At 47.0% G+C, this 23244-nt stretch overlaps 3 protein-coding genes across 4 annotated transcripts; 2 read left to right on the top strand and 1 right to left on the bottom strand.

Moving 5' to 3' along the window:
- The first annotated feature begins 2137 nt into the window (after nt 1–2137).
- LOC124690670 (F-box/FBD/LRR-repeat protein At1g51370-like) lies at nt 2138–3950 on the top strand. The gene is made up of 3 exons (XM_047224028.1): nt 2138–3148; nt 3246–3389; nt 3540–3950. Exons 1-3 carry the CDS (start codon nt 2138–2140, stop codon nt 3945–3947), a joined length of 1563 nt encoding a protein of 520 aa, XP_047079984.1. The 3' UTR covers nt 3948–3950.
- Nucleotides 3951–6188: 2238 nt separating this feature from the next.
- Nucleotides 6189–8457, top strand: LOC124690671 (putative F-box/FBD/LRR-repeat protein At5g44950). The gene is made up of 3 exons (XM_047224029.1): nt 6189–7304; nt 7398–7541; nt 7703–8457. The coding sequence occupies exons 1-3, from the start codon at nt 6189–6191 to the stop codon at nt 8108–8110; spliced, it is 1668 nt and encodes a 555-aa protein (XP_047079985.1). The 3' UTR covers nt 8111–8457.
- A 4743-nt stretch (nt 8458–13200) lies between these two features.
- LOC124688357 lies at nt 13201–17474 on the bottom strand. Of its 2 annotated transcripts, XM_047222044.1 has the most exons (7): nt 17368–17474; nt 17202–17246; nt 16987–17104; nt 14688–14747; nt 13975–14083; nt 13679–13895; nt 13201–13510 (listed from the first exon to the last, which is right to left on the bottom strand). In XM_047222044.1, the coding sequence occupies exons 1-7, from the start codon at nt 17410–17412 to the stop codon at nt 13337–13339; spliced, it is 768 nt and encodes a 255-aa protein (XP_047078000.1). In that variant the 5' UTR covers nt 17413–17474; the 3' UTR covers nt 13201–13336. The 2 variants fall into 2 exon arrangements, with proteins under 2 accessions (XP_047078000.1, XP_047078001.1); XM_047222045.1 differs by lacking the exon at nt 13201–13510 and having other exon boundaries at nt 13691–13895; nt 13970–14083.
- Between the last annotated feature and the right edge of the window lie 5770 nt (nt 17475–23244).

The following is a 23244-nucleotide window of genomic DNA, read 5'->3' on the forward strand; positions in this document are numbered from 1 at the left end:
TTTTCACATCCAAATTTAAAATACACCGAGAGAAACAAAAAAGACAAATGCTATGTGAATAGTGACATTTTGTGTTTTTGTCTTTATGGGACACTATTCATGCTTGATTTCTCTTTTTTGTTTCTCTTAGGATATTTTGAATTTGGTTCTGAAAGTTACAAGGCATGTAGACACACATCTTGTGAACACCTAAAATTTTGGTTTTGAATTTTTTGACATTTAAAATTTATATTTTGAAGAGTGGTATCATGGTATCAAATAAGATGTGGTATCATAGATATGTACTCGATACCATAAAGAGGCATTACTATTTTCCTCGACTAAAACATACGACACATGGTTGAGTGTCTTTGTTTCCGGAGTAGCTACAAAAGAAAATGGTAGTATTTTCTCAGGTTGAAAGAGGTAGCGGGTGAAGTTAGCACACCTTTCTAAAGATGCTGCAAAAGAAGGTTAGTATTCTTCCCAGGGAAAAAGAGGCGACGGAAGGTGGAGTAAGTATTTTTTTCCGGTGTACTGTAGAAGGGCACAATATTATTTTCACTGGTTAAAAAAGGCGGCAAATGTTGGTACCATCAAAGAATTATGCACCGGTGAAAAATCATTGGCGGGTAATTAGCGTGTGGAAATACTATTGATGTTGAAGTTTCATGTAAAATTTACAACGTTTGTGTGCCGTTGAGAAATTACTATCACAAAAATATGGGCCTTATCACTATTAAGTAATTAACGGTTTATTTTTTTTAGTTGACAGCATCACGTGAAAAATGTACTGTAAAAGTTGAATATTTATACGGATAAATTACTGCGGCACATAAATAATGCCTTTCTAAAGGTGCAGTAGAAGAAGGTAATAATATTATCCTGGGCAAAGTAGGCGATGGAAGGTGGTGTAAGTATATTTTTTTATGCTACCTAGGGCATAATATTATTTTAACGGGATAAAAAAGCGGCAAATGTTGGTACCACCGAAGAATTATGCACCGGTGAAAAATCATTGCATAAGTTGAATATTTATACGGATGAATTAATACGAAAGGTCACTGTTGGCAACTATAAATAATCGTCGCGGAATATGCACCATGCAAGAATTAGTATTAAGTAGTAAGGTATGTTTGGTAGTTGACATCGGTGAGAAAATTACTACAAAAGTTGAATATGTGTAGTGACGTATTACTGCAAAAAATCACTATCACTGCAAAAAATATCCTGCAAAATGTTAGGAAAAATGTCGAAAAGAAAGTGTAAAGAAAAACTGAGTGTAGCACTGTTCATATGCACGTCGTGAACAGTGTCCTGTTCAATGTGGTGAAGTCAAAAGCCATCGGCTTTTATATAGAAAAATTCTGAAATGTCTTAGAAGTGAGTGAGTATTTCTTTTGTGGATTAAACAATTTAAAATTTCCTGTTTTACCCCTGTACACATCTGAACTGAAACCAAAGCGCTGTTCAGCACAACTTCGAACAGAACCACCGTCCACCCACAGAGAGAAGCTCCGACCACCGCGTTCACCTACTGACCTACCCAGCGCCGACCACCGCGGCGGAGGATTTCCTCGGTGGCGCCGGGCGCGCCTCCATCCCAGGCGAAGCCAGCTCCCATAGGCATGGAGAGAAGGGCCCCAGCCGGCCGCCCGAAACCCTAGCCCGAGCGGTCCGTGACATCGCCGGCGCGGCCGCCGCCGTCACACCTCGTCCGGCCGCGGTACGATCTCCGCGACGTCCCCAAGCTCCTCCCTTTGTTCGTCCCCGACGCGCGGCCTCCCGAAAGGACCGAGCTCTTCCCGTTCGGAGGCCCACCCAGCCATCCCCACCCTACTCCGGTACTCCCCTTCTCCGTTCACTTCCTCGCCGCCGGTGTCCCGCCGCGTTGGTCCCTCTCCCGTAGCGTGCTGTAGGCGCGGCGGATCTGTCTGTCCGGAGCCGGTGCTGCGGCTTCTTCTTGGGAAAAACCCCAAATCCCCAAACCCTCCAATCTCAATCGCGTCGGCTCCTGCCATTCCGCCATTCCGGCAGCATGTACTACGAACACCAAGGGCCTCGGTGTAGGTGCCCCCATGGAGCCCGGTGTTCCGGAGTACCGCCCTACGGAGGCCTTGCGGCGGCGGCCTTGAACAGCCGCGTACGGCCCTTCCCCATGGACGCAGCGACGGAGGCCCAGCTGCGGGGAGTTGGCGTGGTCACCAGAGGACTGGATGCTAAAATCGTCACCCTGCTCTCCCGCGTCCACTCCGTCCTCCCCTCTCCGCCCGCCGTCTCCGGCCACGCAGCCCTCTCTGCATCCCTTCTCACCCCACCTTTGGACGGCGGCGACCGCATCAGCGACCTCCCCGACAAGATCCTCCGCGACATCGTCTCCCGCCTCCCCGTCAAGGACGGCGCGCGCACCGCCGCGCTGTCCTGCCGCTGGCGCGGCGTCTGGCGCTCCACCCCGCTCGTCCTCATCGACTCCGACCTCCTCCCCGTCGGAAGCGGCTCGGGCCTGCAGGTTGCGTGCGCTGATGCAGCGCACCGGGTCGCGTCCGCCGTCTCCTGCATCCTCCACGCCCATCCGGGCCCCTTCCGCTGCGTCCACCTCATCGGCAGCTACCTGGGGCAGTACCCCGAGGTGCTCGCGTTCTGGCTGCAGCTCCTCGCCTCCAAGGGCGTCCAGGACCTCGCCCTCGTCAACCGCCCGTGGCCGCTCGACATGCCCCTCCCGCGCACCCTGTTCGACATGGCAGCCCTCACCCGCCTGTATCTCGGCGTCTTTAAGTTCCCTGACACGACCGGCCTCCGGTGCGCCGTGGCATTCCCCTACCTCCGCGAGCTCGGCCTTTGCTGGGTGGCCATGCTGAGGCGGGAGGATATGGATTTCATCCTTGCCAGGAGCCCTGTGCTGGAGATCCTCTGCATCCAGGGGAACATGCTTGTGAACCACCTAGATCTTGTCAGTCGCAGCCTCCGGTGTGTGCAGATCATCGAAGGCATTGATCTCAACATCGCAGTCAAGTACGCCCCACATCTCGAGCGGCTCATTATCTGGTCATCCTTGATCCAAGATGACTTGCCCAGGTTGGTCAAGATTGGCCATGCCCCTGCGCTAAGCGTAATTGGCTATTTGGAACCGGAGAGGCACACACTAGAGATCCGCAACACTGTCATCAAGGTGCGTACAACGATGTCAAGTTTCCATTCTTCAATTCCACAATGTATGTTTATGTACATGTGTGATCTGGTCTCACAAAAATGGGTGCATTTTGCAGGCTGGGACAAGGGCTAGTCCAAGCACCATGGTCCCAAGCGTCAAGATCCTCGGCTTAAGAGTCTACTTTGCCATCCGCGACAATGCTAAGATGCTGCCCAGCTTCCTCAGATGCTTCCCCAATGTTGAGACGCTTCATCTTGAGGTGACACCACTCTTGCTTAACTTGGCATCAATTCCATCTTTGGGCACTAGCATCATCAATCTATATTGCTAATGCTTCCATCTAGAGCCAAAGTTTTTTACTTTCTGTTTGACATGAGCTGAAATTTCAAACTCATTAACTAATCTACAGTCCAAGGAGACTTATCAGCCCACTGGCAAGCTGAGCTACAAGTTCTGGCAGGAGGTTGGTCCCATCAAATGTGTGCAGTCACATATTAAGCTGATGATCTTCTATGGCTTCCGAGGGGAGCGGGGCGAGCTTTCCTTCCTCAAGTACTTCCTGGAGAGCGCACCGATGCTGGCAAAGCTGGTTATTATCTATAACAAGCGAAGTTTTACTTCATTGACTGAGGTGAACTCCAAAGTGCAACCTCTGTTTGCTGCAAAATGGGCCAGCCAAGACTGTTCGCTGTTGCTCTTGGAGAGTGCATTTCAAGAAGGTGAAGACAAGTGGTTGCTGAACTTCAAAACAGGATCTGATTTCTCTACAAGGGACCCGTTTGCGTGCGCTGCTGCTCTTGGTGGGTGCCATTTTTAAGGAGAAGGCCTTGTATTCACTGAAGATTGGAAAAGAGGTTTTTGAGTTTCTACCAGGGGCTCTTTTGAGTTCAGCGGGTGATCAGCTTTTCTAGGGAAATGCATTGTTAATGCTCTGTTGCAGTAGCTGTAGAGATGATCGAGGAATCTACTCCGAACACTTCAGCGTACACGTTCAGGATTAGTGATATTCGTGATTTGATTAGGCAAATAGATGCTAGCATTGTAAAGGCAAGCTGTGAGGCAAACACTGTAAGCCGTGAACTCGCTAGACTAGGTAGGTTACAAGGTAGAACAAAGCTTTGGCTCAGGGATATACTCCAGGAAGTCGCCATGGTGATTGCCTTCGATTGTAAACCTAAATCTTTTGTGGCTTAATTTAGTTTCTTTCCCCCGGCGGAAAAGAAAATGCTCTGTAGCAGCAGTCTCTGCGTGCGAGTCTCTGTTTGTGACCTTTGGCTTGTGTTTTTTTTGGTCAGAGTTGCTCGTTTTATTCGCAAGACGACCTTCAGAAGTTGGTGCAAAAGACAGTGTTGCTCAAATGCAGTTTCCTGCTGTTTGTTTATTGAGCTTTGGCCTCTCGTTGACCATGTTAGAACTCACAGTTTCTGCTGAATGTGTTGCTTGATGCTGGCAGACAGAGATATACTCGTGGGCTATTTCATGCTTTACGAATTTCCTTTAGTTTGTTCCATGGAACGTGTGTTCCATCTGATGTACCCTGGTTGATTTCGCTCGTCTTGAATTGTCAAATTATCATCAGAGCTAAGCTATCTCATGTTGTCTTTATAAGGTATTCTGCTGTTTTTTTGAGAGTTGTTCTGCTGTTATGTGTACTATAAATCAGTTGATTCGATGTGTGTACATGTTTTAAGGACTAGCCCAAGAGGGAGGATTACCACACTGACTACTTAAAAAGTACTCATCCGATTCATATTAATTAACTCAACCTTATCTAGATATAGATATATCTAGTTAACAAACACATCTAAAATAGTCAACAAACACATCTAGATATATCTGTGTGTAAACAAAATTGAGTCAATTAATTCGAAACGAATGGAGTAATAAAAAATATAAATAGGTACTCAACCACCTAGCGACAACTATAAACACTAGCATGAACCCAATGCGCATCACCCTCGCTCCTCCATCACTGAAACTGAACAAAGCTTATCATAATAAAGCTTGTTGTACTAAACGAGAAGTTATCGTGCTAAGATCCAAAAAAACGAGCACACCAAACAGCCACCAACAAATACTACATCAAGTTGGTAGTATGAATTTAACAACATAAAATTTTGACACGTCAGTTAAATTTGTGATTAAACTTGAGGGAGTTATTCGTGGTAGGAGTACTATCTCGTTTTTTTACAAAAAATCAAAATCATATTTTCGAGTTTCAGAAGATTCTAAAAAAAAATCGCACGTATGTAAATGATGTAATTCACAAACGTGTAAAATATCAATTTCAAATACTTTATACTCTGAGCTACACAAAATTGGAAAAAGTGTAGATCTAAGCAGTTCATTTTCAATCTCCAAAACATATCATATTTTTTCATTTTTGTCTAGCATAAAAAATAATTGGGTTAAGATTTTGCATGACCGTGTATCACTGAGTTATTCTCAAATTTCCTGATAACTTGTAAAAATGTCTTTTGATTTTTTAAAATAGCGACTGGGGCTCGGGTGCTAAAAGCACTTTCCACATCTTCTCTTCCTAATAATAAAAAGAGAAGTGGAGTAGTGGGAGAAAAGTGTTTTTGGCACATGAGTACCGCTCCTAATTTTTATAATCATATTTTTTCAATTCCGAAATATTTGAAATTAAATACCCACATAAATATAAACATTCCGATGGTATGGTTGGAATTTTGGAGAAAAATAAGTTATATTTTGATCTATACAAAAAAGAAAAATTTCGGACAATTTTTTTTACCCCTATATGTAGCCACAAATTTGTTTTTTTCCTGTAGCTTAAAATACAATGTGATTTTTACCGAAACTTTGCACGGATATTTAGTCATTCGTGGAATAAATGTGATATTTTTGAAACATATATTTACAATTTTTAAATATTTTAAAAACTGAAACACTGGTGGTGCTCAGTGCATCAAATCTGCTTCCATTGGGTGGTATCTTCTCTGCCAAAAGGCACGGCATTCCCAAGCAAAACCCCCAAATCCGAAACCCTCGTCAGCTACTCCGGCAGCGGCGGCGGCGGCGATCACCAGTCCCAATGTACCACGCGCACCAAGGACCTCGGTGTAGGTGCTCGCACGGACCCCGGTGTGCCGGAGCGCCGCCCGAGGGAAGCCTTGCGGCGGCGGCCCTGAACAGCCGCGTGCGGCCCTTCCCCATGGACGCGGCGTCGGAGGCCCAGCAGCGGGAGTGCGGCGTAGTCACAGAAGGACTAGATGCGCACATCGTCACCCTGCTCTCCTGCGTCCACTCCGTCCTCCCCTCTCCGCCCGTCGTCTCCTACCACGCCGCCCTTCTCCCCCCACCCGAGGACGGCGTCGACCGCATCAGCGACCTCCCCGACAAGATCCTCGGCGACATCGTCTCCCGCCTCCCCGTGAAGGACGGCGCGCGCACCGCCGCGCTCTCCTGCCGCTGGCGCGGCGTCTGGCGCTACGCCCCTCTCGTCCTCATCGACTCCGACCTCCTCACCGTCGGAGGCGACTCGGGCCTGCAGGACGCGCGCGCTGACGCGCGGCGGGTCGCCTACGCCGTCTCCGACATCCTGGACGCTCACCCGGGCCCCTTCCGCTGCGTCCACCTCGTCTGCAGCGGCCTGGAGGAGTACCCGGACCTGCTCGCGCGGTGGCTCCATCTCCTCGCCGTGAAGGGCGTCGGGGAGCTCGTGCTGGCCAACCGCCCGTGGCCGCTCGACACGCCCCTCCCGCCCACCGTGTTCGGCATGGCAACCCTCACCCGCCTGTACCTTGGCGTCTTCCAGTTCCCTGACACGACCGCCATCCGGTGCGCTGTGGCATTCCCGCGCCTCCGCGAGCTGGGGCTCTGCTTCGTGGCCATGCTGAGGCGGGAGGACATGGAGTTCCTCCTTTCCAGGAGCCCTGTGCTGGAGATCCTATGCATCCAAGCGAACGTTTTTGTCAAGCACCTAGATCTCGTCAGCCGCAGCCTCCGGTGCGTGCAGATCATCGAAGGCATTGATCTCAACATCGCAGTCAAGAATGCACCACACCTCCAGAGGCTCATCATCTGGTCATCAACAGTCCGAGATGACTTGCCCAGGTTGGTCAAGATTGGGCATGCCCCCTCTCTAAGCATACTTGGCTATTTGGAACCGGAGCGGCACACGCTACAGGTCGGCAACACCATCATCAAGGTGCATAAAGCGATGCCATGTTTTTTTCAATTCCACACTGTATGTTTATGTAAATGTATGAACTTGTCTCACAAAAGTGGGTGCATTTTGCAGGCTGGGACAAGGGCGAGTCCGAACACCACGGTCCCAAGCGTCAAGATCCTCGGCTTAAGAGTCTACTTTTCCATCCGCAACAATGCTAAGATGTTGCCCAGCTTCCTCAGATGCTTTCCCAATGTCGAGACACTTCATCTTGAGGTGACACCACAATCGCTTAACTTGGCACCAATTTCCATCTTTGGGCACTATCATCATCGATGACTACTGCTAAAGTGCTAATGCTTTGATCTGGAGCCAAAGTTTTTAAATTTTTTCTTTGAGATGAGCTGAAGTTTCTAATTCATTTAACCAATTTACAGTCCAGGGAGACCTATCAGCCCACTGGCAGGCTGAGCAACAAGTTCTGGCAGGAGGTCGGTGCTATCGAATGTGTGCAGTCACACATTAAGCTGATGGTCTTTTATGGCTTCCGTGGGGAGCGGGGCGAGCTCTCCTTCCTCAAGTTCTTCCTGGAGAGTGCAAGGATGCTGACAAAGCTTGTGATTGTGTTCAACAAGGGAAGTTTCGCTTCAGTTGCCGAGGCAAACTCCAAAGTGAAACCTCTGTTTTCTACAAAATGGGCCAGCCGAGAGTGTTCGCTGTTACTCTTGGAGAGTGCACTTCCAGCAGGTGAAGACAAGTGGTTGTTGAACTTCAAAACAGGATCTGATTTCTCTACAAAGGACCCGTTCACGTGTGCTGTTGCTCTTGGCGGGTGCAGTTTTTAAGGAGAAGGGCTGGTGCTTACTGCTTACTGAAGATTAGAAAGATGTTCTCCACCAGGGGCCTTTTTGAGTTCATTGGGCGATCAGCTTATTCTAGGGAAACACATGGTTAGTCCTCTGTTGCAGTCTCTACCTTCAGCGAAAGGCAACGTTTTGGATCATTGGCTTGTGTTTTTTGGTCAGACTTCCTGGTTTTATTTGCATGACGACCTTCAGAAAGTTGATGCAAAAGACGAGTGTTGCTCAAATGCACTTCTGTATGGTTTATCTATTTAGCTTTGGCCTATTGCTGATCATGTTAGGACTCACAATTTCTGCTGAATGTGTTGAGCGATGCTGGCAGACAGATATTTTCGTGAGCTATTCCATGCTTTATTACTGATTCTGTTTAGCTTGTTTCATGGAATGGATGTTTCGTCTGATGTACCCTGGTTGATTTTGTTCGTCTGGAATGTTAAATTATCATCAGAGACAAGCTATTCTTCTGTGCAGTAGAAATCATTTGCATCAGACATGTAGTGTTCACACAGGTAGGAATATGATTCAGATCCGAGTCACAGACCGGAAGAGATTTGTATAATTGTATTCGAACAAGACAACCACATCATCTTGTTCTCTAGCAAATTCAACTAAGTACAGTTGTTGGAAGAACGAATACACCCTGAATCCAGCTCCGTTTGTTCATCCAGTGTTCCTGAATCCAGCTCCTTTTGTTCATCCAGTGTTCCTGAATCCAGTTGCTTTTGTTCATCAAGCGTGGATCTCTGTTTGAATGTGGCCTCATCACCGCAGTCTTGTTCAGTTATTCTGTATTTGTTCTCCTTTCCTCTCTACGGATTACAGTAGCCTAAGAGCATCCCCACTCGTCTCCCCGACGAGGCTCCCGAGCGCCGTTTTTCCCATCCGGATGACGAAATTCGGCCCAGTCGCGACCCCGGTTCTTCGTTTTCGTCCGGATTTGGCCCTTCATCCATCCGGCGAGCCCACGCCATCCCCGGTCCCCCAAGGCGCGCTCGGGGAATCCGGACGAAAGAATTTGGCGCGAAACGTCGTGTGGACCCTCGTAGTCAGCGACAGGAAAGCCAAATCCTGTCCATTTCCCACCAATTTGCTTGCATATCCCCATTCTCTCCCGCTGAATTTGTGGATAGGCATCTCCATTCTCCTCCCCGTCTTCTCGTCCACCACCATGCCGCCGAAGGCGAGGAAGCCGCGGGCGCCGAAGGAGCGGCCGCCGGGCATGTCCAACGCACAGTGGGCGGCGGACGAGCTCCGGCGCCAGGTCGAAACAAGCGGCAGGGCGGAGAGGGAGAAAAAACTCTCCGCGAAGAGGGCGGCAGCGGCCGCCCAAGACGAACAAGCGAGGAAGATCTCCATGGCCATGAGCATGGGCTATGCTCGCGGCGGCGGCGCCGCCATGTTCCCCAGCCAATGGCCGATGCAAGGTACTAGCAGTTCCCCGTCGACTTTCTCCCCTTCGAGCTTCTCGCCGTCGTTGCCTGCCATGTTCCAAGAGGCCACCTACGGCCAAACGTCCAGGTTCACGCCGTCGCCGCCCGAGCTCGCCGTCGGCAACCTGAACGAGAACCAGCACGAGGGCATCTCGCCAGCCCTGCGACGAGGGCCACTCCCGTTCGGTGCGATGGCGGCGCCGAACGACGAGGTGATCCAAGAGATGATCAACTCCGGCTCCATGGCCGCCGCTGCGAGCCCGATGTTCTTCACGCAAGAGGAGGCGAGGGCGACGGCAGCTGTCGCGGCGCGCAATGACTGGGTGGAAGATGTGGCCGACGGAAGCCAAGCCGTCGAAGAAGAAGAAGAAGAACCAACTCAAACCGAGGTCGCCGACGACAACCTGACGAAGGGAAAGAAGAAGAGGAAGAAGGACTCGCCGCCTGCCGAACCGCGTATCAAATGGACGCCGAAGGAAGAGGAGTGCCTCGCCGAAGCTTGGATGATAGTGTCCATGAACGGCATAACCGGGGCCAATCAGTCGTATGACACGTATTGGCTTCGAGTGAAGCAGGCGTTCGACGAACGCAAGCTCGTCGATCAACTTAAACAAGACGATCATGAACCGGGGAGACAAGGCCATGAGCACCCATTGGGGGATCATATAGACGACGTGCAGCAAATGGCACGGCATACAGGAGGAGATCGAGACTCGCCCAGTGAGCGGCGCCGATTTCGAACAAAAGGTTAGCTGTCCTCGCCGTGTCTGCCTGTGTAGTGATCGCCGTGAACTGACCCGTCTCGCCGTCCTCTTTTTCCCTAGATGCGCCGTGCTTTCGACATGTACCATGACGACACCGGCTTGACGTTCAAGAACGTCTTCTCCCGCATCGAGAAGTGCGAGAAGTGAGCGGAAACCCGCAAGAACCTCTCCGAGAGCAAGACCGAACAGTACAACCCGACGCTCCGGCGCCTGCCTCGTCGGATGGCCGCCCGGAACTCGGCCAGAAGAAGCTGAAAGACCTCAAAAAGATGGGCCATCCCGCCGAGAGGATGCAGGCGTCGTTTGACAAGTGCTTGGCCGACGTGAGGACGCACGCTGCCGGGAGGGACGGCAAGTTCGACGGTAGGTGGAGGGAGATGCTCGCTAACCAAGGCGCCCGGATCGCCCTGCTGAAGACGACGGCGGCGGCGAAGAAGAGGAACACAGACTTGGCGTTTCTGATGGGCGGCAACACGGCCCTGATGGACGAGGAGACGAGGATTTGGTACGAGGACCATCGCACCGACATCCTCCGGCCCACTCCGGCCAGTTCTTCTTCGTCTCCGGCTCCTACCTCGTCTTCCTCACCGTCTACGATGTCGACTGCCGCCGCTGCGACGTCGGCCGCCGCTTCGACCACGGCGTGTGAGGAAACTGGGCCGTCGGACAACGCCGTGCCAGGCGGGACTGCGGACGCCCCGATCTGTGGCTGATCCTTTTGCCGATCAACTAGCCGTCTTTGTAGTAGGACGACGATTTGTTTGAATTTCGACTATGTCCGGCGAACTCCGGTGGACGACTGGAAATATGGTTCTCCACGCGACTTTATTTCATCCAATCCGGCGGTTGTTTTGTCCGGATTTCGACGTGGGGAGGCCAAACAAACGAGTGGAGATGCTCTGACTCTTGGATATGATTTCAAGCCATTGGTTCTACAATGGACTATCCGGATTGGGCACTAAAGTGCATGGTACAGTACATTCTACGGTTCACGGTACAATAGGTGGCGTGCTGAGTTAGTGCAATGAAAAGAACAAGAGAAAAGCCTACTGGCATTGTCCACCACATGAAATAAATTGCAGCATAATGGAACTCAGACTCCCATTGTTTCTTTATAGAATACTAGGAAAACTGCCCGTGCGTTGCACCGGGAGAGAAAATATCAACTTTTGGCTAAAGATTTGAATCTACTCCATGCGTGCAGAAATGTAAGATGTTTTAGCTTTTTTATAGGTTCACTCACTTTCGTTTAAATTTAGTCTATTTTTAATATATAGGTTTTTTAGTTTGTATCTAGTCTAGTTTAAAAATATCTAAATCATCTTACATTTCTGCACGAAGGGAGTATTCGGTAACAATGTTGTTGACATCTTCATCATGTGACCCGCTAGGTTGAATGCAACTGCTTTTCACTTTTACATATGTACTCACTCTAGTCGTTTTTAATCAACTTGGACTTGTTCTCTTGCATGCATGTTGATTAGCATGCGCCCGCGTTGATTATTACCGACCAGACGTAGTAATAGTTAATAATGCAGAAGTATAATGCAGAGGTAGTAATAGTTAATAAAATTCGGTTGACAAGCACAAACCAAAAATCGAAATGTAGAACAAAGGTGACCAAATTCTACTCAATTTTTAAAGTAGAACCAAATTTATCGGAAAATCAAATTCTACTACGGAAAATTGTAGCATATCCATATAGCGAAAACAAGTGCATCTAAAAGAAATATATAGCTGAATTCAATCTAAAGTACCATCTAAAAACATTTATTACCATATGTACCAAAATTATCTCCATAGCAACAGTGATAGCTAGAAGCTACCATGGTTTACAGTTTCGGAAATATTTTGGCTACTACCAAAATCACTGTAATTAAGTGAATTTCAGTCATTTCGGTTTTCATTTTGGCCAAAGTGCTGAAATTCTTCGTCAAACTTCATTCAATTTGAAAACTATTTTAAATTAGTTTTAAAAGAATTTTCAGAGTTAAGAGGTAGAAATCCTCTTTTCAAGAGTGGCTGGAATACACAGCTTTATGCCTTTATCCGCTCCCGTCGTAAACCACAGCTTGTAGTTTCCTTGTCAGTTCCCTCTCGCTTCTTCTTTTCTTTACCGGAAATTGAGGTCGAGCCAGAAAATTATTGGACCGTAGGCGTTCGTGGAGAATGGAGATGATCTTGGCGCAGGCCACCGCACCTGAGCTGAGATGATTTAGTTGTCTCACCGTGATGGATTTTGAGCTGCTAGATCGAACAGTTCGTGATTATTCTCCATGCTCGAGAGCTGCTAGGGAGAGGCTCGAATCCACCGGTTGCTCAAGACCTTCCCGTACCTCCCCGCCATCCTTCCTGCGCGGTCATGTATCGCTGTCGAGATCTAGCGCAAGCTGCAGACCTCCGGCTACCTTCCCTCTCGTGGCCGTCCTGATCCCCTCCACCCTCTAGTCGAGCTCGCCCCCCAACTTTGCATCCTACCTCCTCTGCAGATGGCGCCTCGCGCGGCTCCGCGTGGCCTCCCCGGCGGCTGCCGCCTGCTCCTCCACACGAGATCGTCGACGGATCCAGGGAAGGTTCATGTACGCCTTCCAAGATAGGGGACGACCTGAGCGGAGAGAGGCCGCCCGCAGTCTCGGGTGCTCAACTGCACCCGATCCGCGAGGCAAACTGAGAAGAAGCCTCACACGAAGCAAGAGGATGGGGGACGTGCTCAAGGCTGTGGACGTGCCGGCGCTGTGTGGATTGGGGAAATCGAGCAGGGAAGACTGGGTTTCTCGCGTGCGGGGAAAGAGAAGAACCAAACCGGTACGTGGCATGTCTATGTAATATGTGATTTGGTGGGAGGGCAAAACGGTCCCAAAAATTGTTGGACGAAAAATTTGGCAGAAACCTTAGCTCCTTTATTATTAGGTATAGATATCCAGATTGTGTTTTCCGAAATTGTCAAATGGAAGTGGTAATGTTGGACCAGCAAGTATCTCTGGTCCAAGTACAGAAGTGATCCAATCGGACCTTCACAATGTTGCATGCTGATGATGATGTCGATGTCTTCTCCTCCGAGCTCGCAAATCCCTTTTCCTGAGTATAGTAGTTGTGCGCTTAGGGGTATTATCATCCTGATTCTCCATGTTGTCTGGAAAACCCAGTATACAGGCCAGTGGGTCCTCCATGAGATTCCCAAATGATGTCTACAAACATGAACATAAAATGATGTTGTGATTTTACTTCTGTTGAGTATAATGCAAAAAAGGCATAAGCTTTTGCATGCAAAAAGATGCATAGATTTCCCTCCATAAAACAAGGATGCCTCTTTGTGTTTTGAGTTCTGATAAACTTCAAGATTAGTTATAACTTACGTTTTTTACCGTTGTCTCGGCAGATATTGTTTTGGCCTTATCTGCCGAGTTGTTTGCTTCAGTCTCCTGCCTTTCCACGTAGGTGCCGTCAATATACATGTTACGTGGGATCCACCTGAACTCTAGTTTATGCTGATCAGTGTAGAGCTCCTCGGCATAAAAATGCCTCCGTACTGCTTCAACCGATGATTTCTCATCACTATGCTTAGTAAGTATTCTGCAAGTGAAACAAGCAGTTAGCTAGCTAGTACACCTGACACAGCAAAAGTAAAGTATCGTGACTTCACAAACCGCACATAGTAGATAACTCTGTTTTCAACCGTTCATCTCCCTTGTTCAATAAGTATAAAGTACATGTATGCAACGATCTATAGTACACCATCTGCCCTGCAATCAAACCAGCACCTGGAATATCGTTCATCAGATTATCATTCCGCTAGAAAAATGTTTAGTGCACGCACAAGAACAAACAAGAATCAATTCACCCAATAATTTTGAAGGTAGTAAACCAAGGTCATTCACTAGACCCATTTTTCTGTCAGGCCAGGAAAAATAGTCTAGCAGCTAGAAGGTTCAATTTAATTTAAATCTTTTGGCCGATCATCTACTGATGCCTGTGTCTAAAAAACTGCATGCTTCCTCAACTAAGCCAAGTCGTTTTTACAGTAAACAGAGGGTATATAAGGCACAAAACTGGGAGAAGCCAACACGTGCCCTTCCAACTAGAATTTCTGCAATATGAATTACGAAAGCAACCTTGAAGAAGTCCAATAACTGGTACATATTCTTATTGTGTACCCAGTTTCCAATTCCAAGCAAGTGCTAAATCAATATCAGTTAAATTTCAAAATTTGAAATACAAATGGCAAACCAAGATTTACTAGCTCTGGGAATGGTCGGAAAGTTGTACCATCGACCGTATATTTTAAGAATTGGAAAATATATAGCTTGACTATGCATTTGAATGCCACTTCCAGCACAAGGGCCAGCACCAGGTTCATAGCCTTACCAGCACTCACTCCAAGCCTTAATAGTCGAGGCACAGGTTGACCTCCAACAATTTTATGTACTGCAAAACAGGAAAAATTTGTAAGCATGTGTGGTACCAACAGCAAGTCCCTGACAGGAAGCTCAACAGTGACAGTATTTGCAGCTTAATTTAATCACAGAAGTTTGATTTGCACTGAAAGTAATCTGTTTCAATTTATTCGAAAGGAAATAGGTGTTACTTCTAAAGAAAAGACACTTACGTATTAATAGAATACAGATAAGATCAAACGACCCATACACGACCCAAACTACAGGCCACAATGGTTTATGTAACAGAGGCAAGGTGTTGCAGGCATATACATAATAACATAAATAGGCATATCAATATCCTTTTAAGTAATAAGAACGACAAAATACATAGCGCTGTTTACTGACAACACTTGGCATGTATCATGGCACGTGCAGGGTGAGCACCCACACAGGCCTCCCAAGAAATTAGGCCAGCGATTTTTCTTGAGTACATATATTAGTTAGGCTAACTTAAATATTAGTTCAATTATTGTGCAGCAAATAACCAGAGATTTTATGTGCCCTGAGGCTTGCTTTGGTTTTTGATCATGCGTGTTTGTACAATTTAAACTAAAATAAGATAACTTGAGTGTAGAAGATGCAGCCAAGAGCAAAAGGTTCAATTCATGTCCACGTTTCTCTTGCCAAGTTCTCACCAGTAAATTGTGGTTACACGGAGCAAAAATAGCAACACGCAAACTGTAGATTAAAAAAAATGTATAAAATCAGGTAATTTTTTACTCCCCTCTGACCCATAATATAAGATGTCATTACAACCATTATACTCTATATTGCTTGTAATAACATCTTATATGATGGGATGGAGGGAGTATTTATTATCTTGCCCCAGAACCTATTTGAAGGCCATGGTAGGATCTTCACAAAATGTATGCATGTTTCTGATACTTAAAAAATGTTAGATGTATACAGATTCCTTACATGTGCCCAAGTTTAATGGGACTCTTTCAAGACCGTTATGTAGTGCTGTCAATTTGTTTTTCCATTCATATACTTTTCACTCTTGCGATATAAAGAAGCTCTAGATTTTCTGGATGAATTGCAAGCATGTCATTGGACATTTTATCTTTTGTCTACTTTCCAACACTGCACTCCATGATAAGAGCTTCATGTCTTCTCGCAATTGTCTTGAGGTGGAACTTAAGAGTAGTGAATTTGCTAAAATACCACATGAAGATACATAGATTAGAAATTAAGGTGCCAAGATCAACTGATTTTTACAAGATGTAATTAGTAGAGAGCATTGTAGTGTGGTATGAACACTAACTTTTCCTAAGTAGGTAAGACAAAGGGCTTAATTTTAGATTTTGCAATGGGGCACCAATTTCTCAGGTACGCTCAAGCACTTGTTAATATCAAAAGAAGAACGGTGTGTACTGGCCAGGAAAAAGGAACAGAGGAATATCTTGCAATTTGAACAACACAGTTCATCGGAGAGCACATGGCACATCGGAGAAAACTGTCACTATCTAACAGTTGTATATCAGTTTTTACATATCCTCACCTCTATTTTTATGATGTAAAATTTAAAAATCACTGTAGGTTTCCATGTGCATGCTTGATAAATACTACTATTGGCATAACTCCACACCATAATATGGTTGGTGTAAGGAAACGAGAATTACTGAATTAGACATGCACAACTCTTTATGATTTCTACAGTGTTTGGCACGTTTAACATATACGATTATGTTAAGATCTATTACACATTACTATATACATACCACATCAATTGAGATTGTCCATAAGTTGACTAAGAATTTCTTATGACCAAGTAGATGATGCAAGCCATATGGTCTAATATTAATGTCCCGCAACCCCTGCACAAATCTCCGCGGAGACACTGTACTGCTCAGGGTGTAGACTTAGACATAAGAAAACCTCAGGCGACGTAGTCAAATTTAGCAAAACCGAACATCATATTGCCATAACGTTGCCATGTGTCGGTGCTGTATTTTCCACTTGTGAACACAAACTGTTCTGGACTGGCTCTTGCATAGAAGACATCAAGAGGGGACTCGAAACAGATGGCACTCTAGTTTTATTCTAATAAAGCACAATTTCCATCATTTGAGAACACACTCAAATTCATAGCACAACTCTACGAAGTGGAAATAGCTTACGCTGCAGGCTAAGCTATGGCAACAGGTTAACCGACTGTTTCTCATTCAGCACGATTGCAATTTGTAAGCCAATTAACGGCCTCACAGATCGAATGGGGGGTTGTTTACCATGAGCAGCAGCAAACGATGTAGTGAAGCCGACCAGCGAAGTGGCCACGGTGTAGCTCATGTTGGTGAAGATCGAGCAGGCCCGGAGCATCGTGTCCTGCCGTTGGGTCATGTTCCCCTGAAGCACCAGTAGCGCACCCAGATCAAGAAACCATCAACCGAAACAAGAAGAAGAGTAGGGCGGCGGCGCCGGCGATGGCGCGCCTCTTGCGAACCTTGGCCCGCATGGAGACATTCAGCTCCCGGACCGCCTCCCCCCTCTGCAATTGCGAAAGAAACCCCCGTCATTCCCACAGGTGAACGACTGAACGGAACTAAGAAAGGGGATCGAGACCTCCGGAGAAGTAAATTAGGGCGTCTAGTGGGGATGATCCGGCGAACCTTGCCCAGTATCTGCCCGAAGACGTCCTTCAGCTTCGTCGCCATCTCCGCGCCGCGCCTCTCGCTGTAGTACTGGAGCAAGACTGGGAGAGGAACCGAGGAAGAGGAACAAGTCTCAGATTTAGGGCTTCAATTTTCATGGACCTCCATGTGCTATTGGGCCGAAATTATTGGATCGTACTCCCTCCGTTCCTTTTTAATTGACTTGGGTTTAATACAAACTTGTACTAAATCCGACTAAATCCGAGTCAATTAAAGAAAAACGAAGAGAGTACTTGTTTGACTTCGAGACTTGAGGTAGCCTGGCCATGGGCAGCCCGGCCCGAAAAAGCTAGACCTGGGCCTGGAAATGTTGGCCCGATAGCTGAGGCGTGCTAGGCCTGGGTTGCCCAAAAACCGCATTTAACACTATGGCCTGACGGGTTTTTGGGTATTTGATCGGGCTGGGTCGAGCTTGGGCTTGATTTTTCAGCGTTGGGCTTTCCTCGGTCCGACACATGGCCAAGTATACTTCGAGGTTTTCTTTTACAATTTGCCGGGTGCCACTACACGAAGGCCGACCTTTGAGAAGGGAAAAACCCATCCCCCGCGCGCGCTCTAGCGACGACACGTGTCGCGCGCGGAACGTGTCCCCGGGAAAAGACGCGAATCGTTTTCCGGGTTTGGTTTTTTCCCTTTACGCGCCGATAGACCCGTTAACAATATGCGGACCCGTTAATCTTCTTTTTCCCTTTACGCGCACAGTACGTTTTCAAAAAATTGGGCGGGACTTTCTTTTTTGCTTTTTCCCTTTGTCTTTCCGGCCGTGAGTTTTCCGGGGAATTAATGGGAGGGAGGTAGCACTTTCAAATTACAATTTTTTTTAATTCCAACGAGTGCTACGAGATGACATATGTCGAAGCGATTGCTACGGCTCGGCTTCGCCTCGTATCAAGGCGCCTTCGGCGCATCAAACATTAATAAACATAATGAATGGCAGACATATGTCGTTGTCCCCGTTTGTCGTTACCCCCATATATCGAAGCGATTGCTACGGCTCGGCTTCGCCTCGTATCATCAAACATTAATAAACATAATGAATGGCAGACATATGTCGTTGTCCCCGTTTGTCGTTACCCCCATATATCGAAGCGATTGCTACGGCTCGGCTTCGCCTCGTATCAAGGCGCCTTCGGCGCATCAAACATTAATAAACATAATGAATGGCAGACATATGTCGTTGTCCCCGTTTGTCGTTACCCCCATATGTCGAAGCGATTGCTACGGCTGCGCCTCAGATTGGCAGCCTTGGCGCATCAAACTTGTTGTTTTTTTTTCTATTTTATTTCTTTTGGAAAGGTTTCTGTTTGATTTTCTCTTTTATTGTCTCGTAAAGTTTCCGTTTTCTCTTTTATTCTCTCGGAAAGATTTCCGTTTTCTCTTCTATTCTCTCGGAAAGATTTCCGTTTTCTCTTCTATTGTCCGTAGAAGATTTCCGTTTCTCTTCTATTGTCTCAGAAGATTTCCGTTTCCTCTAGCGCAGTACAGGTTCGAAGGGTGTGAAGTACATCCTAGGCGTAGAGACGAGTACGAGTTAGGTAGAAAGAGGAGCACGGTACTGTGTTTCTCTTTTGGTTTCTCTGGGAAGATTTTCCGTTTCCTCTAGCGCAGGTACACGTCCGAAGGGTTGTGAAGTACATCCACGGCGTAAAGACGAGTACAGGTTAGGTAGAAAGAGGAGCACGGTACTGTGTTTCTCTTTTGGTTTCTCTGGGAAGATTTTCCGTTTCCTCTAGCGCAGGTACACGTCCGAAGGGGTGTGAAGTACATCCACGGCGTAAAGACGAGTACGAGGTTAGGTAGGAAGAGGAGCACGGTACTCGTATTTCTCTTTTGGTTTATCCGGAAAGATTTTCCGTTTCCTCTAGCGCGGTACACGTCCGAAGGGGTGTGAAGTACATCCTAGGCGTAAAGACGAGTACGGGTTAGGTAGGAAGAGGAGCACGGTACTTGTATTTCTCTTTTGGTTTCTCTCGGAAAGATTTTGCGTTTCCTCTAGCGCAGGTACACGTCCGAAGGGGTGTGAAGTACATCCTCGTCGTAGAGAAAAGTACGAGCATCGGAACCAAGAAGAGTACGAGGTAGTTTCTCTCGTTTGTTTCTCCGGGAAGATTTTCCGTTTCCTCTAGCGTGGGTACACGTCCGAAGGGGTGTGAAGTACATCCTCGGCGTAGAGACGAGTACAGGTTAGGTATGAAGAGGAGCACGGTATCGTGTTTCTCTTTTGGTTTATCCGGAAAGATTTTCCGTTTCCTCTAGCGCAGTGTACACGTCCGAAGGGGTGTGAAGTACCTCCTCGGCGTAGAGACGAGTACGGCGTCGGAACCAAGAGGAGTACGAGGTAGTTTCTCTCGTTTGTTTCTCTCGGGAAGATTTTCCGTTTCCTCTAGCGCAGGTACACGTCCGAAGGAGTGTGAATTACATCCTAGGCGTAGAGACGAGTACAGGTTTTGTAGGAAGAGGAGCACGGTACTGTGTTTCTCTTTTGGTTTATCTGGAAAGATTTTCCGTTTCCTCTAGCGCAGGTACACGTCCGAAGGGTTGTGAAGTACATCCTCGGCGTAAAGACGAGTACAGGTTAGGTAGGAAGAGGAACACGTTACTGTGTTTCTCTTTTGATTTATCTGGAAAGATTTTGCGTTTCTTCTAGCGCAGGTACACGTCCGAAGGGGTGTGAAGTACATCCTCGGCGTAGAGACGAGTACAGATTAGGTAGGAAGAGGAGCACGGTACTGTGTTTCTCTTTTGATTTATCTGGAAAGATTTTGCGTTTCCTCTAGCGCGGTACACGTCCGAAGGGGTGTGAAGTACCTCCTCGGCGTAGAGACGATTACGAGTTAGGTAGGAAGAGGAGCACGGTGCTCGTGTTTCTCTTTTGGTTTATCTGGAAAGATTTTCCGTTTCCTCTAGCGCAGGTACACGTCCGAAGGGGTGTGAAGTACCTCCTCGGCGTAGAGACGAGTACAGCGTCGGAACCAAGAGGAGTACGAGGTAGTTTCTCTGTTTGTTTCTCTGGGAAGATTTTCCGTTTCCTCTAGCGCGGTACACGTCCGAAGGAGTGTGAAGTACATCCTAGGCGTAGAGACGAGTACAGGTTTTGTAGGAAGAGGAGCACGGTGCTCGTGTTTCTCTTTTGGTTTATCTGGAAAGATTTTCCGTTTCCTCTAGCGCAGGTACACGTCCGAAGGGTTGTGAAGTACATCCTCGGCGTAAAGACGAGTACAGGTTAGGTAGGAAGAGGAACACGGTACTATGTTTCTCTTTTGATTTATCTGGAAAGATTTTGCGTTTCCTCTAGCGCAGGTACACGTCCGAAGGGTTGTGAAGTACATCCTCGGCGTAGAGACGAGTACAGATTAGGTAGGAAGAGGAGCACGGTACTGTGTTTCTCTTTTGATTTATCTGGAAAGATTTTGCGTTTCCTCTAGCGCAGGTACACGTCCGAAGGGGTGTGAAGAACCTCCTCGGCGTAGAGACGAGTACGAGGTTAGGTAGGAAGAGGAGCACGGTATCGTGTTTCTCTTTTGGTTTATCTGGAAAGATTTTGCGTTTCCTCTAGCGCAGGTACACGTCCGAAGGGGTGTGAAGTACCTCCTCGGCGTAGAGACGAGTACAGCGTCGGAACCAAGAGGAGTACAAGGTAGTTTCTCTGTTTGTTTCTCTGGGAAGATTTTCCGTTTCCTCTAGCGCAGGTACACGTCCGAAGGAGTGTGAAGTACATCCTAGGCGCAGAGACGAGTACAGGTTTTGTAGGAAGAGGAGCACGGTACTGTGTTTCTCTTTTGGTTTATCTGGAAAGATTTTCCGTTTCCTCTAGCGCAGGTACACGTCCGAAGGGTTGTGAAGTACATCCTCGGCGTAAAGACGAGTACAGGTTAGGTAGGAAGAGGAACACGTTACTGTGTTTCTCTTTTGATTTATCTGGAAAGATTTTGCGTTTCTTCTAGCGCAGGTACACGTCCGAAGGGGTGTGAAGTACTTCCTCGGCGTAGAGACGAGTACAGGTTAGGTAGGAAGAGGAGCACGGTACTGTGTTTCTCTTTTGATTTATCTGGAAAGATTTTGCGTTTCCTCTAGCGCAGGTACACGTCCGAAGGGGTGTGAAGTACCTCCTCGGCGTAGAGACGATTACGGGTTAGGTAGGAAGAGGAGCACGGTACTGTGTTTCTCTTTTGGTTTATCTGGAAATATTTTCCGTTTCCTCTAGCGCAGGTACACGTCCGAAGAGGTGTGAAGTACCTCCTCGGCGTAGAGACGAGTACAGGCTAGGTAGGAAGAGGAGCACGGTACTGTGTTTCTCTTTTGGTTTATCTGGAAAGATTTTGCGTTTCCTCTAGCGCAGGTACACGTCCGAAGGGGTGTGAAGTACATCCTCGTCGTAGAGACAAGTACAGCGTCGGAACCAAGAGGAGTACGAGGTAGTTTCTCTGTTTGTTTCTCTAGCGCAGGTACAGGTGCAAGTCTTGTGGAGTACATATGTGAAGTGGAGACGAGTACACCATCCTCACGGTGAGGAGCACGGTACTGTGTTTCCCTTTGTTATTTTCCGTTTTGTCTAGCGCAGGTACAAGTGCAGAACTTGTGGAGTACAGATGTGAGGTGGAGACGAGTACACCATCCTCACGGTAGGAGCACATGTTTCGCACAACGGTGATGGCGAACCGAGTACATGTTTCGCACAAAGAGGAGTACATGTTTTTGTCTCTTTCCGTTTTCTCTAGCCCGAGTGCAGGTGTAAAAGCGTGTCGAGTGCGGGGGTGACCGGGAGTCGAGTACAACTTATGTAGGAGTACAGGATCGTGTCTCTTTCCTTTTTCACTAGTGTAGTTACGGGTGCAAAGGCTTGTCGAGTACGGCGGTGAGGACGAGTCGAGTACGGTTCGCAGACAAATGAATTTCAGACATATGACACTACCATTAACATTACAGTGTCAATAAATTCTAGTAGTTTCTCAAATATTACATATAAAATATTGAAAAGTACACGTGACACTAGCATTAACTAATAACCAAATACAAATACTTGAACGTAATTCGTTGCGTGGTTCACATTGTTTCTGTACGACACATTGTACTTATTTTAACTTACGCCTCACATTTTAGCTTTGTTATGACAAGCTTGAGCCAGTGCACTCGCCATGTAAGAATGGAGATCCTCTTTCATCTTTGAAGCTAAATGAGCAAATGTCTCCTTCTTTCGGGTAAAATTCTTGAACTATATCTCGGAAACCTTTCTTTATCGTAGCTTTCCCATTCTTATCTATCTTCATGGTAGCATACATTGTAATGTCTCCCGATGTGCAGTGACGACAACTTTAACCGGTTGTTGTATGAATCCCCGAATGTGTTCATTAGTGAACTCTTCGAAAATTCCTAAGAAGATATTAACGAACCATTATTAGTTTTGTTGTACGAGTATGTCGGAAGTTTTCTTGTCATGAAGACAGGTAAGTATTTTATATAATTGACGAGATAGACTTACGAAAACTCCGATAAACTTACCATCTTAGATATGCCTCTTGTAACAAATGATTTAGTCATGGTGCAAATATAATGTTTAATAGCTGGTGTCTGGTTCGTGATGACTTCATTTGTCAGCTGGAGTACTTGAGTGTAATTCATCTCCACGTGGTTTCCAAAGACGCATGCTTCGTCAAAATTTTCGTTTCCATACAGTCCAGGTCCTACAATCAAGAGGTATTATAAATTTTTCATTGAAAACTATATATTCACTGTAATGTTTGCTTTTTTGATTGCTACTATTTGTACCTCTAACAGTTATCTTGTTCAACACCTCTGAGATAAACTGTGCATAACTTTCATCAATATCTCTGTCAA

Source organism: Lolium rigidum, chromosome 2 (genome assembly GCF_022539505.1).
Source record: "Lolium rigidum isolate FL_2022 chromosome 2, APGP_CSIRO_Lrig_0.1, whole genome shotgun sequence".
Classification (NCBI taxonomy): Eukaryota; Viridiplantae; Streptophyta; class Magnoliopsida; order Poales; family Poaceae; genus Lolium; species Lolium rigidum.

Excerpts from the sequence above, each read along its gene's own strand:
- LOC124690670 (XM_047224028.1), top strand. The coding sequence starts at position 2,138 with ATGGACGCAGCGACGGAGGCCCAGCTGCGGGGAGTTGGCGTGGTCACC. Across the intron at positions 3,149-3,245 it reads TCCGCAACACTGTCATCAAG|GCTGGGACAAGGGCTAGTCC; the intron begins GTGCGTACAACG and ends TGCATTTTGCAG. Across the intron at positions 3,390-3,539 it reads TTGAGACGCTTCATCTTGAG|TCCAAGGAGACTTATCAGCC; the intron begins GTGACACCACTC and ends ACTAATCTACAG.
- LOC124690671 (XM_047224029.1), top strand. The coding sequence starts at position 6,189 with ATGTACCACGCGCACCAAGGACCTCGGTGTAGGTGCTCGCACGGACCC. Across the intron at positions 7,305-7,397 it reads TCGGCAACACCATCATCAAG|GCTGGGACAAGGGCGAGTCC; the intron begins GTGCATAAAGCG and ends TGCATTTTGCAG. Across the intron at positions 7,542-7,702 it reads TCGAGACACTTCATCTTGAG|TCCAGGGAGACCTATCAGCC; the intron begins GTGACACCACAA and ends ACCAATTTACAG.
- LOC124688357 (XM_047222044.1), bottom strand. The coding sequence starts at position 17,412 with ATGGCGACGAAGCTGAAGGACGTCTTCGGGCAGATACTGGGCAAG. Across the intron at positions 17,247-17,367 it reads TCGGGCAGATACTGGGCAAG|AGGGGGGAGGCGGTCCGGGA; the intron begins GTTCGCCGGATC and ends TCGCAATTGCAG. Across the intron at positions 14,748-16,986 it reads ATCGTTTGCTGCTGCTCATG|TACATAAAATTGTTGGAGGT; the intron begins GTAAACAACCCC and ends CCTGTTTTGCAG.